Source organism: Cetorhinus maximus, unplaced genomic scaffold, assembly GCF_964194155.1.
Source record: "Cetorhinus maximus unplaced genomic scaffold, sCetMax3.hap1.1 HAP1_SCAFFOLD_1449, whole genome shotgun sequence".
In the NCBI taxonomy this organism is placed as follows: domain Eukaryota; kingdom Metazoa; phylum Chordata; class Chondrichthyes; order Lamniformes; family Cetorhinidae; genus Cetorhinus; species Cetorhinus maximus.
Window position 1 is genome coordinate 60,836 of NW_027597390.1, and position 14,165 is coordinate 75,000.

A 14,165-nucleotide genomic window follows, 5' to 3' on the forward strand; every position below is an offset into this window, starting at 1 on the left:
CAAGATCTTGGATGGGGCCTGTTGGATTTCCTTTCTAAGATGTATTTAAACTTGTTGTGGCTTTGATTCTTTCTGTTTGAAATTGGAAAATGTTAGCAGACTCTCTATTTATTTTGTGAAGTTAGTAATGTTGACTCATTCAGTACAGAAGGCCAAATTCAGAGGCATTTTATATCTACCATTCTGCTGCTTTGGCACAATTCCAATTCCAAAGATTTTTGTGAAGATATGATTCGTGCCTCTGAGCTCTAACTCTTCCAGTATGCGGGGATGGGCATCAATGGGGCCTGGTGACTTGTGCATAGTTTGTTCCATTAACTATTGCAGTTTCCTTTTGAATATGTGTCTCCTGTTGTAACTCCTTCACATCCTCTTTAGGTATTGCTATAGCCCTACTGTCATCATCTTTACTTATCATCTTTGTTCTAACCTTGCCCATCATTCTTGGAACCCCAGCCTTTAATGCATTTCCTTTTCTCCTAGTACATGTAATCTTCCATTTACTCACTTGTCCTGCCTCATCACTTGGAGTTAGTTCTTCCTTATTGGAACTGCAACATACTCATTAGAAAATGAGCTGGTCTTGAATTCATGTTGCTGTGGAGTGGGAATATAGTGAAGAAAAGAGGGGACAATGGTTAGAGGATCACCCTTGGGCAGCAGTCCAGAGGGGGAAGATTGTGTTGCAGGAATACACATTTGGGTTTGTATGAACAGGCTATGTATACTGAAGGTAATCATGCAAACCATAGAAGGCCTCTGAAAGGTTTCAGAGCATGGGGTTTATTTCTTCTGTCTACCACAGACCCAGGAGCTGATATTCTGATTCTGTGTGTTGTCTTTAACCTTTCTCTTGTTTTCAGCATGAGCCAGCTCAGTGTGTCAGGGAAGGTGTTTGACAGAGGTCTCGGGATGGCAGTGAGAAAGAAAAATAGTCACTTATATAAAAAAAAGCTCTTCCATAGACATCTCAGCTCAACTCTGATGCAAAATTTCTTTCCAGCACCTCGACATGACCTGACCGAGGAAGAGAAAGAAAACATTCTTCACTCAGAGGGATTTTTGTCCTTCTTCGATCAGACCTTCAGGATGATTGAACAAGCACTGACCGAACATGCTGATATCTTCTTCGACTACAGTGGGCGCAACTTAGACGACAAGGAGGGGTGGGTAATGTCTTCCTTTCTTATTTGTTATTTTATTTAATGCTGCTTTCTAACAGACTTGTCTGTGGACTGCGCTGTGCTTTAAAACGGCAGTCAACTAGCTGTATTGCTATGTATGTGTAATACATTATAAAATGTCCCCACAGAGAGGTTCAAGCGGGAGCCAAGTTGTCACTGAACAGGCAGTTTTACGATGAAAATTGGTCAAAGGATCGTGTTGTTACCTGTCTGGACTGGTCACAGCAGGTGAGTCAGCCTTAAAGGAGCGTTAGCGAGGTTGGAAATGGAAAACTGTACTCATGAAGAAATAGCTTCTTAAAATGTTGATCATGCTTTTGGGACCCTGAGTTGCACTTTTTAAATCTATTTAAACAAAGCTGCCCTATGCTACAGGTAGGTTGTGACAGTTGGCAGAGCTCTGCAGCTGGCTGTTTGCTGATCTTATTGAAGGCAATTCCTCACAGCTGCCAGTTAGGTGAGACATGTAGATATAGTTGGTGGCATCTTGGTGAGCTGCCTTTGAAGAACCATTTACCTACAACCCCTGCAGGCTAGTCTTCACCTAGCTTCCTTGGCCATCAAGCCTTCCTTGGGTAATTGAAGCCTCCACAGGCAATATTAATATTCTTTTGCCAGAGCAATGTTTGTAGATGTGAATATGAGGTGTTGTCTGATACAGCTGATTTCCTTCTGTCAATCTTCCTCCGCTTCCAAAAAGCAAAGATCCAGTGAGTCTCACGGGTCAGCCCACTGTGGTCCAAAGATATCTGCAGGAGAGGAGAGGAGAGAAAGCTGCCCTGATATAAGTGGCAGACGAATGCCTAAGCAATAAGAGAAAACGAAACGTTTGTAAATAACCTTATAACTTGAGCAATGACCCTCTTCCTGGATCCTTTGAAGCTGAATGTAAAAGTCAGTTTGATGCTTGGGAAACCTGGTGGCACCATTTCCTTGAGTGAGAATATGGACAAACATTCCTGTCCTGCATATGTAAACGTTAGGAAATTGTGTGTGAGGTGTTTCTCTCCCCCGCCCCTCCAATTTATATTTTACTGAAGCTCCCAGTTCTCCTGTCCCCGGAAATGTGTACATTCAAGGCTATGGGCCAAGTGCTAGTAAATGGGATTAGGTAGGTAGCTCAGGTGTTTCTCACGTGTCGGTGTAGACTCGATGGGCCGAAGGGCCTCTATGTGATTCTGTGAATATGCAACGTGGTGCAGTGGATTTCCGCTCACTTTCCCATCTGGTTCACCCATCATACCAGTGATCCAAATCCAATCCAGAGAGATTGACTGCTTTGTGAGCCCTTTGAATGTCAGTCTTAAGCTGGGCTGTGGGAATTGAGGGCAGTTGTTCTTACACATGAATGAGTTGGGACTATCCCTGATAGTATCATGAGGGAGTGCTGTATCTTGTATTAACTCCTATGATAGTATAATGAGGGAGTGCTGTATCTTGTATTAACTCCTATGATAGTATAATGAGGGAGTGCTCTATATTGTATTAACTCCTATGATAGTATAATGAGGGAGTGCTGTATCTTGTATTAACTCCTATGATAGTATAATGAGGGAGTGCTGTATCTTGTATTAACTCCTATGATAGTATAATGAGGGAGTGCTGTATCTTGTATTAACTCCTATGATAGTATAATGAGGGAGTGCTGTATCTTGTATTAACTCCTATGATAGTATAATAATGTGCTGTATCTTGTATTAACTCCTATGATAGTATAATGAGGGAGTGCTGTATCTTGTATTAACTCCTATGATAGTATAATGAGGGAGTGCTGTATCTTGTATTAACTCCTATGATAGTATAATGAGGGAGTGCTGTATCTTGTATTAACTCCTATGATAGTATAATGAGGGAGTGCTGTATCTTGTATTAACTCCTATGATAGTATAATAATGTGCTGTATCTTGTATTAACTCCTATGATAGTATAATGAGGGAGTGCTGTATCTTGTATTAACTCCTATGATAGTATAATAATGTGCTGTATCTTGTATTAACTCCTATGATAGTATAATAATGTGCTGTATCTTGTATTAACTCCTATGAGTTACCTGATTTGTTTCTTTCCTTCATCACTATTTTTTAAATAGTATCCAGAACTACTGGTTGCTTCTTATACTAATAATGAAGATGCTTTGAACGAGCCTGATGGTGTGGCTCTTGTATGGAACATGAAGTTTAAGAAAACCACTCCAGAGTATATCTTTCACTGCCAGGTATTGAAACCATTTTACATATATTCAGTTTATGGATAACAGTTCTTCCTAACCACTTGCTAAATTTGGGAATCATGCATAATCTATCTATCTTGGCAAGATACCAGAACATTGTATTTTGTATATTTAACACATTTGAGTGGTCTCATTTTACTCTGCGATATTTAGCTTTATGCATCACAGGAAGTGTGCTGTTAATAATATTTATATGAATTTGAGTTATAGGAAGCTGGAACTCGCTGCCTGAAAAGGTGCTAGAGGCAAAAACACTCGCCACATTTACCAAGTACTTGGATGATTACGTGAAGGGCTGTGACCTGCAAGGCCAAAGGCCCAGTGCAGGAAAATGGGATTAGGCTGGATAGCTTTTTGTCAAGGTCAGATGGCCTTCAGTGTCGTACATTTCCTGAGCGTTATTTAGTGTGCACATGTGAAGTTGCTGCTACACACGCCCTCAAAATCATAATTTTTCCCTTTCGTAATGTATTTCCACATCAAAATGTTTTGAAAGTGAACAGGTGACTTGCCAAGTCTATAGTGCAGTTGCCATATTTTCTGTTAATTACACACAAACCTGTTGTTCCGCTGCCTCTTTAGTCTCAAAGTTGTGTAAAGAAAGGCTTAACAATAAATGAGACTTGCACACATTTCTCTTGCACGCTTTGATACAAACTGGGCCAGGTAGTTCATTAAGGCATCTAACTCTTATTCAGACATGGAAAGAATAGGGGAGGGTTGCATCTGGACAGGAAATCAGGTTGTCTATACGTTTGAACGTCTCTTATTGACTCATCACTGTGTGTAGTTCAAATTGGCATCCTCAAGCTGTGCAATTCTATGGAGAGAAAGTCTTACATTTCCATAGCACCTTTCATGACTGCGGGATATCCTATAGTGTTTTACAGCCAATGAAGTACTTTTGAAGTGTTGTCACTGTTGTAGTGTCAGAATTTTGGTGGACAATCTGCGCACAGCAAGCTCCCACTAACAACAATGAGGTAATGATCAGATCATCTGTTTTTGTGATGGTGGTTAAGAGATAAACATCACTCAAGACACCAGGGAAAACTCACCTGCTCTTCAGATAGTGCCACGGGATCTTTTATGTCCACTTGAGGGCAGGTGGGGCCTGGGTTTAATGTCTCATCTGACAGATGTTGACATTTTAAAACGGGAGTTTAAACGTGGAGTATAAAGACGGAATAGTAATGAAAGCAGCTCGTCGTTTTTGATTTCTATTTTTAGTTCTGAGAAGGTGTAATTGTGTTTACGTGTTCTCTTTTCCAGTCAAAAGTCATGTCTGCCTGCTTTGCACAGTTTCACCCAAACCTCATGGTGGGTGGAACATATTCCGGTCAGATTGTCCTTTGGGATAACCGCAGTAACAAGAAGACACCTGTCCAGCGGACTCCACTATCTGCTGCAGCCCACACAGTGAGAATAATCCTCTTATTAGCACATACTGGAAATAAACTTCCATCTCAACCTTTCATCACATCACATGGATCCAAGATATGAATCAGACAGCCAGTAGTTTGTAAACACAGTTAATGGGGGATAAAATTATCCTGAGAAAGAGATTGGAGTAAACGTTTTGTTTTCCCTGAACTTTGCAGTGATAACTCAGTCTGTCTGTTCTCTCTGTATTACAGCACCCTGTGTACTGTGTGAACATTGTCGGGACTCAAAACGCTCATAACTTAGTCAGTGTGTCGACTGATGGCAAACTGTGCACCTGGAGCCTGGACATGCTCTCTCAGCCACAGGTAAGAAACATGGATTTTTCCTGACCATGCTTTACTCCTTGCACAGATAATAGTTCCAAAAAGGGGGGGTTAGTATTATATTTCGAAAACAGCTTGCTCTGACCAAGTCGAAGTCTTGCACTGACTATAGCCTTTAACCACAGTAAAACATCCCATGGCATTTTTTAAGGATGATGGGTCAAGAGCAGGAGAAGGTTAATGGAGGTGACTGATGGTGTGGTTGAAGGGGTGACTTGAAAGAGTCATAAGACATAGGAACAGAAGCAGGCTATTTGGCCCATCGAGTCTGCTCTGCCATTCAATGAGATCATGGCTGATCTGATAATCCTCAACTCCACTTTCCTGCCTTTTCCCCATAACCCTTGATTCCCTAATGACCCAGCCTCTACAACCTTCTGCGGTAAAGAATTCCACTGATTCATTACCCTCTGAGAGAAGAAATTCCTCCTCATCTCTGTCTTAAATGGGCACTCACTTAACCTGTCTACATCCCTCTGTAGACTCTTTGTGTCATCCTCAGCACTTGCCTTCCCACCTATTTTTGTGTCATCCGCAAACTTGGCGATAGTACATTCACTTCCCTCATCTAAATCATTAATATATATTGTAAATAATTGAGGCCCTAACACTGATCCCTCTGGCACTCCACTAGTTAAAGGTTGCCATCCTGAAAATGTCCCCCTTATCCCAACTCTCTGTCTTCTATTAGTTAGCTAATCCTCTATCCATGTTAATATACTACCCCCGACACCATGGGCTCTTATCTTATTAAGTAGCCTTATGTGTGGTACCTTATCAAACACCTTTGGAAATCCAAATATATTACATCTACTGGTTCCCCTTTATCTATCCTGCTTGTTACCTCCTCAACGAATTCTAATAAATTTGTCAGGCATGATTTCCCTTCATGGAGCCATGCTGACTCTGCTTGATTAGATTATGCATTTCTAAATGCTCTGCTATTACATTCTTTATAATAGACTGGAACATTTTCCCAATGATGGATGTTAAGCTAACTGGCCTATAGTTACCTGTTTTTTGTCTCCCTCCCTTTTTGAATAAGGGTGTTACATTGGCAGTTTTCCAATCCCCTAGGACTTTTCCAGGATCTAAGGATTCTTGGGAGATTAATACCAGTACATCCACTACCTGTGTCGCTACTTCCCTTAATATCCCAGGATGCAACCCATCAGCTCCTGGGGGCTTATCAGCCTTTCGCCCCATTAGTTTCCCTAGTACTTTTTCTCTAGTGATAGTTATTGTATTTATTTCCTCCCCCCTTTTGCCCCTTGATTATTTAGTATATTTGGAATGTTATTAGTATCTTCTACCGTGAAGACTGAAGCAAAGTATTTATTCAACTGCTCTGCCATTTCCTGGTTCCCCATTATTATTTCCCCAGCCTCATTCTCTAAGGGGTCTATGTTCACTTTGGTCTCTCTCTTCCTTTTTATACATTTAAAGAAGCTCTTACTGTCTGTTTTTATATTACTTGCTAGTTTACCCTCAAAGTTTATTTTCTCCCTCTTTATTATTTTTTGGTCATCTTTCATTGGTTTTTAAAACTTTCCCAATCCTCTGGTTTACCACTAATCTTTGCCACATTGTATGTTTTTTCTTTCAATTTAATAGTATCCTTAACTTCCTTGGTTAACCATGGCTGGTTTATCCCCTTCCTAGAATCCTTCTTCCTCACTGGGATATATCTTTGTTATGAATTATGAACTATTTTCTTAATCGTCTACCATTGTTCATTAACCATCTTCTCTGCTAAACTCCTTTCCCAGTCCACTCCAGCCAACTTTGCCCTCATTCCTCTGTAATTACCCTTATTTAAGTTTATCACAGTTGTTTCCGACTCAAATTTCTCACTCGAACTGAATGCTAAATTCAACCATGTTATGGTCACTGTTTCCTAGGGGATCTTTTACTCTGATATCATTTATTAAACCTGCCTCATTACACATTACCAAATCCAAAATAGCCTGATCCCTGGTTGGATCCACAACATATTGTTCGAGGAAACTGTCCCGAATTCTTGCTCGTGGCTACCTCTGCCAATTTGACTTTCCCAATCTACATGAATCACAGAATCACACAGTGCAGAAGAGGCCCTTCAGCCCATCGAGTCTGTACCGACACGTGAGAAACACCTGACCGACCTACCTAATCCCATTTACCAGCACTTGGCCCATAGCCTTGAATGTTATGACGTGCCAAGTGCTCATCCAGGTACTTTTTAAAGGATGTGAGGCAACCCGCCTCCACCACCCTCCCAGGCAGCGCATTCCAGACCATCACCACCCTCTGGGTAAAAAAAGTTTTTCCTCACATCCTCCTTAAACCTCCTGCCCCTCACCTTGTACTTGTGTCCCCTCATGACTGACCCTTCAACTAAGGGGAACAGCTGCTCCCTATCCACCCTGTCCATGCCCCTCATAATCTTGTACACCTCGATCAGGTCGCCCCTCAGTCTTTTCTGCTCCAGCGAAAATAACCCAAGTCTATCCAACCTCTCTTCATAACTTAAATGTTTCATCCCAGGCAACATCCTGGTGAATCTCCTCTGCACCATCTCCAGTGCAATCACATCCTTCCTATAATGTGGTGACCAGAACTGCACACAGTACTCCAGCTGTGGCCTCACTAAGGTTCTATACAACTCCAACATGACCTCCCTACTTTTGTAATCTATGACTCGATTGATAAAGGCAAGTGTCCCATATGCCTTTTTCACCACCCCACTAACATGCCCCTCTGCCTTCAGAGATCTATGGACACACACGCCAAGGTCCCTTTGTTCCTCAGAACTTCCTAGTGTCATGCCGTTCATTGAATACTTCCTTGTCAAATTACTCCTTCCAAAGGAAGATTAAAATCACCCATGGTTAATGTACTGCCTGTTTTACATGCCCTCATTATCTCCTGATTTATTCTCTGTCCTACAGTATAGCTACTGTTAGGGGGTCTATAGACTACTCCCACCAGTGTCTTCTTCCCCTTGTTATTTCTTACCACCACCCATATGGATTCTACATCTTCCGATCCAAGATAATTTCTTGCTATCGTACATATTCCACCTTGTACTAACAAAGCTACCCCACCACCCTTTCCTTCCTGCCTGTCCTTTCAAAAAGTCACATACCCCTGAATATTTAGTTCCCAGGTTTGATCTCCTTGTAACCACGTCTCCGTAATGGCTAAAAGATCATACCTATGAACCTCTGTGTGCCGTTAATTCATTTATTTTGTTCTGAATATTACATGCACTTAAGTAAAGAGCCATTAATTTTGCCTTTTGACCATTTTTCCCCCTTTGACCCTATTTGCTGCTTTTTTTAATGTTTGTACACTCTGTCCCTTCTTGCCACACTCTGGGTATCATTGCCTACATAGCTGTCCTAAAATGCTGCCATATCCTTTTGTTTTGTAAGCGTATGTATCCCCTCTCCAGAACCCTCCCCTTGCCTCTATTTAGTTTGAAGCCCTTTGTACAACCCTAGTTATTCGATTCGCCAGGACACTGGTCCCATCACGGTTCAAGTGAAGCCCGTCCCACTGGAACAGCTCCCTCCTACCCCAGTACTGGTGCCAGTGCCCCATGAACTGAAACCCATTCCTCCCACACCAATCTTTGAACCATGTATTTAATTCCTTGACTTTATTTACCATATGCCAGTTTGCCCGTGGATCAGGTAGTAATCCTGAGATTATTACCTTGGAGGTTCTGCTTTTTAATTTAGCTCCTAAATGTTCAAATTCTTTCAGCAGAACCTCCTTTCTCGTCCTATCAATGTCGTTAGTATCAACATGGATGACAACAACTGGATCCCTCCTCTCCCACTCCAAGTCCCTCTCCAGCCTGAGGAGATGCCCTTAATCCTGGAGGGTGGGGAGAGGTGGATCAAGGTAGAGGAATTTAAGGAAGCGAATTCCAGATTACAGTTTTGAAGGCCGAAGGCTGTGCCACGCGTTGGGTTGGGGAATGTGGGGAGTTGTGGTGGGGAAGGGACAGGAGAGATGCTTAGTAGAGTCAGAAGAATGGTACACACTGTGATGTCGGGATGGAGGAAGTTGCTAAAGTATTTTGAGACATCTCTTGCATATCAGGGGCACCAGATAATGTACATTGATATATTATCTATTTGTGACATTGCGTGTTATTGGTGATTTTCTTTACAGGACAGCATTGAGCTGGTACACAAGCAGTCGAAGGCAGTTGCTGTAACCTCCATGTCCTTTCCACTGGGAGACATCAATAACTTTGTTGTGGGTAGTGAAGAAGGTTCCGTGTACACAGCATGTCGCCTTGGCAGGTACAATAAATGCACTTGTGGAGAAAATTGACTATATGCCTAATTCTATCAGATGTAGAAGTCCCATCACTTTTCTGTGAGCCTGTCAGCTTTTTTTTATTCAATCACAGGGTGTGGGTGTTGCTGGCTAGGCCAGCATTTATTGCCCATCCCTAATTGCCCTTGAGAAGGTGGTGGTGAACTGCCTTCTTGAACCGCTGCAGTCCGTGTGGTGTAGGTACATCCACAGTGCTGTTAGGAAGGGAGTTCCAGGATTTTGACCCAGTGACAGTGAAGGAACGGCGATATATTTCCAAGTCAGGATGGTGAGTGACTTGGAGGGGAACTTCCAGGTGGTGGTGTTCCCATCTATCTGCTGCCTTTGTCCTTCTAGATGGTAGTGGTCGTGGGTTTGGAAGGTGCTGTTGAAGGAGCCTTGGTGAGTTGCTGCAGTGCATCTTGTAGATGGTACACACACTGCTGCTACTGTGTGTCGGTGGTGGAGGGAGTGAATGTTGAAGGTGGTGGATGGGGTGCCAGATGTTAGTTCTGAGGACCTTTCAGGGTCGACAAGGCTGGATTTGCCGTTGTTGTTTCCGGTCAGTTGGGTTTCATTACTTTTTTGACTTTTTAGCAGTTTGATACAAGTGAGTGTCTTGCTGGGCCATTTCAGAGAGCATTTAAGACTCAGCCACATTGATGTGGGTCTGAAGTCACATGTAGGCCAGACCAGATAAAGGATGACAGAGGAACTCACCACCACTAAATTATCAGACCCCCTATCTGACATGCAGTGCTGAATGAGCAGATATTTCCGACAATTAAATATGGGGAAGACTGGTCTTTGGTCCCCCCTCCAAACTCCGTTGCTGAGATACCAGCTCCAGCCCACTTCCTGGCGACTGTCTGAGGCTGAACCGGACTGTTGGCTGCACAGAAACAAAATACTGAGGGTACTGAAAATCTGAAATAGAAACAGAAAATGCTGGAAGTAGTTGATGACTATGACAACCTCTATGGAGAGAAACTGAGTTAATGCTTCAAGTTGGTGACCTTTCATCAGAACTGTTCGATTCTTGGTATAAGTTTTAATCCTGAGAGGAGCTTCTGACCATATACCTGTGCCATCGCTAAGACTGCCTATATCCACAGTAAGAATCATAGTGTGGTAACAGCACAGAAGGAAGGTATTAAGACCATCCTGTCTGTGCTGGCTCTCTGTAAGAGCTAACAACCCCCACCCTTCTGTCTTTTCTCTGTGGTCCATTGAGTAGTCCAAGTAACCCACCCCCCTGACTCCCCAAAGCCTGTCCACCATCTACAAGACACAAGTCAGGAGTGTGATGGGATACTCCCCACTTGCCTGGATGAGTGCAGCTCCCACAACACTCAAGAAGCTCAACACCGTCCAGGACAAAGCAACTGCTTGCTTTGCACCCCATCCACAAACATTCACTCCCTCCACCGCCGACACACAGTGTCAGCAGTGTGTGTACCATCTACAAGATGCACTGCAGGAACTCACCAAGGCTCCTTAGACAGCACCTTCCAAACCCACGACCACTACCATCTAGAAGGACAAGGGCAGCAGACACATGGGAACACCACCACTTGGAAGTTCCCCTCCAAGCCACTCACCATCCTGACTTGGAAATATATCACCGTTCCTTCACTGTCGCCGGGTCAAAATCCTGGAACTCCCTTCCTAACAGCACTGTGGGTGTACCTACACCACATGCTCACCATCACCTTCTCAAGGGCAATTAGGGATGTGTAACAAAAGCTGATCTCACCAGCAATGCCCACATCCCATGAAAGAATTGAAAAAATTATCCTTTTGAAAGCCACAATTGAATGTGTCTTTAACATAACTTGGTTAGACCACACTTGGAGCAATGTGCACAGTTCTGGTCTCCGTATTATAAGAGGATGCAGATGCACTGAATAAGGTTCAAAAAAGATTTACAGAAGGTTATGAAATGAGAAGTCAGATATATTTTGTAACCCCACGCCCTCTGCACCTTTGCCAAACCTGTCTGTGCACTCCATCCCAGAGCAGCCCAAGCTGTTTCAGCCTCTCTCACCTGGGGACAGTGACTCACAATCCAGCCCAGCACTCAGGAGACATCCCACCCCCTTACCACCCTGTCATTGGCTAGAGGATCCTCCCAGCCCTGCCCCACACTCTCCCTATTGGACAGAGCACATGTCAGTCACACCCTGGGCCCCAGAGATCACAGGCTCCAACCTCTATGCAACATCACGTGATCAGTGCAACTGAGTCCACTTTGTCCAGTGTCCCAGGGACCTCCAGGTTCCTCCCATCAGGTTTGTTTGTATTTATTCCCTCTATCTCCACCCACACTGGTTGAGAAAACCCCCTCCCCATCGCATCCCCCCGACTCCACTGGTGACAGGTTATCGGGGGTTAGGCGGGAATGTGGAGTTAAGGTTACAATCAGATCAGCCATGATCTTATTGAATGGGGGAGCAGGCTCGAGCGGCTGAATGGCCTACTCCTGTTCCTGATTTGCATGGGATGGCGAAAGCAGAGGCAGCCTCCCAGAAGGTTGGGCCAGCGGGTGCTCTGACGCTGTACGTGGGTGTGGGACCCCCCATAATCACCCCACAAAATTCACCCATACAGAGAGGAGAGAAGGAACTGGACAGAACAGAAGCAGAATACAGAGGCAGCCAAAAAGACTCCTCTCAGTGCGTTGTGACTGAGAAAACAAGAACACGGTTCTATCCGTTGTTTGGAATTGCAGCTTGATTGTTTGTCTGATCAATTACAGTAAAGCTGGAATCATTGAGATATTTGAAGGACACCAAGGTCCTGTGACAGGGGTCCATTGTCACACAGCAATAGGGCCAGTCGACTTCTCTCACCTTTTTATCACCTCATCATTCGACTGGACTGTGAAACTCTGGTCAGCTAAGGTGGGTCAAAATGGCAGATTGTACTGACCTGCCTCTGGTGAGTGATGTATACAAACTTTTCCATAATCACTTTGCCACTAATATCAATACGCAGCATCCATTAAAAGCAAATGGATTTTATACAGTTTAATTATGCTTATTGGGACCTCTTGTTAAGTATTTTGATTCCTCTGCAGGTATTTGTGACTGAAGTGATCTTGTTGTGTGAATTCTTCCCACACGATTCAGGTCAAATCTCCTCTTGGCTTTCGGGTTCAATCCACACCTATACTGAGCTAAATGATCTCAACCCCCGCCCCGGGTTAGAGTAAGAAAATGCAGCCAAGATTCCTGTTCCGGAGCCTTCTGCAGCAGTCCCTATTGAAAAGCCATGTGCTGTGGAAAGAGTATCTGGCCCCACCATGATGAGGGCCCCTTGTAGCAACACTCACTGCTGAGGGTGACCTGAAACAGGTAGCAGAGGATAACTGCCCCAGTATCCCAGTGAAGGAGTCGGTGGTTTTGGGGAGAGGAGAATTTGGCAAGAGAAAATTAATTCCGTTAGCTTTCGTTGATCTTTTTAAAAGTCTGGATCTTGTATTAGTTGTCTGGCTAAGTCCGAATTTCTTGTTTTTTAGAGTAACAAGCCCTTGTATTCCTTCGAGGACAGTTCAGACTATGTGTTTGATGTCATGTGGTCCCCGATCCACCCTGCACTCTTTGCTTGTGTGGATGGAATGGGCCGGCTTGATCTCTGGAATTTGAATGAAGACTCTGAGGTGAGTCGACAAAGATCAGTGGGCGTAAACTGGATTCTCCCAGTCAGTGAAGATGACTTCTCATTTAACAGGTGTCGTTTTAGATGTGGCAGTGGTTAGCTCTGCTGCCTCCCAGCTCCGGGGACCCCGGGTTGATCCTGACCTCGGGTGTCTATGTGGCATTTGCACGTTCTCCCCGTGTCTGCGTGTGTTTCCTCTGGGTGCTCGGGTTTACTCCCACCATCCAAAGACGGTGCTGGTTAGGTGGATTGGCTACGGTAAATTGTCCCTGTGTGTGTGTGTGCACGTGCGCGCGTGTGTGTGCACGTGTGTGTGTGTGTCTGTGCGCGTGCGTGTGTGTGTCTGTGTGCGTGTGTGTGTCTGCGCATGTCTGTGCGCGTGCGTGCGAGTGTGTGCGCGCGTGTGTGTGTGCACGTGTGTGTGTGTCTGTGCACGCGTGTGTCTGTGCGCGTGCGTGTGTGTCTGTGCGCGTGTGTCTGCGTGTGTGTGTCTGTGCGCGTGTGTCTGTGCACGTGCGTGTGTGTGTGTGTCTGTGCGCGGGCGTGTGTGTGTGTGTCTGTGCGTGTGTGTGTGCGCGTGTGTCTGTGCGTGCGTGTGTCTGTGCGCGTGTGTCTGTGCTCGTGCGTGTGTGTGTCTGTGTGTGTTCTCCCTGTGTCTGCGTGTATTTCCTCTGGGTGCTCCAGTTTACTCCCACCATCTAAAGACGGTGCTGGTTAGGTGGATTGGCTACGGTAAATTGTCCCTGTGTGTGTGTGCGCGCGTGCATGCGAGTGTGTGTGCACGTGTGTGTCTGTGCGCGTGTGTCTGTGCACGTGCGTGTGTGTGTGTCTGTGCGCGTGTGTCTGTGCGCGTGCGTGTGTGTGTGCGCGTGTGTGTGTGTCTGTGCGTGTGCGTGTGTCTGTGCGTGTGCGTGTGTCTGTGTGTGTCTGTGCGTGTGTGTGTCTGTGCGCGTGCGTGTGTGTGTGTCTGTGCGCGTGCGTGTGTGTGTCTGTGCGCGTGTGTCTGTG

The 14,165-nt window shown here is 44.6% G+C and overlaps 1 protein-coding gene across 1 annotated transcript in view; it reads left to right on the top strand.

The window, feature by feature from the left end:
• The window catches only part of LOC144676238 (cytoplasmic dynein 1 intermediate chain 2-like), a 71,335-nt gene that overhangs the window by 55,860 nt on the left and 1,310 nt on the right, over positions 1-14,165 (top strand). Inside the window, exons 7-14 of the mRNA XM_078536722.1 lie at positions 1,004-1,166; positions 1,313-1,412; positions 3,274-3,399; positions 4,687-4,833; positions 5,052-5,165; positions 9,348-9,481; positions 12,256-12,400; positions 13,018-13,158. Coding sequence (XP_078392848.1) covers positions 1,004-1,166; positions 1,313-1,412; positions 3,274-3,399; positions 4,687-4,833; positions 5,052-5,165; positions 9,348-9,481; positions 12,256-12,400; positions 13,018-13,158 — 1,070 coding nt within the window. The remainder of the gene's footprint in view (positions 1-1,003; positions 1,167-1,312; positions 1,413-3,273; positions 3,400-4,686; positions 4,834-5,051; positions 5,166-9,347; positions 9,482-12,255; positions 12,401-13,017; positions 13,159-14,165) is intronic.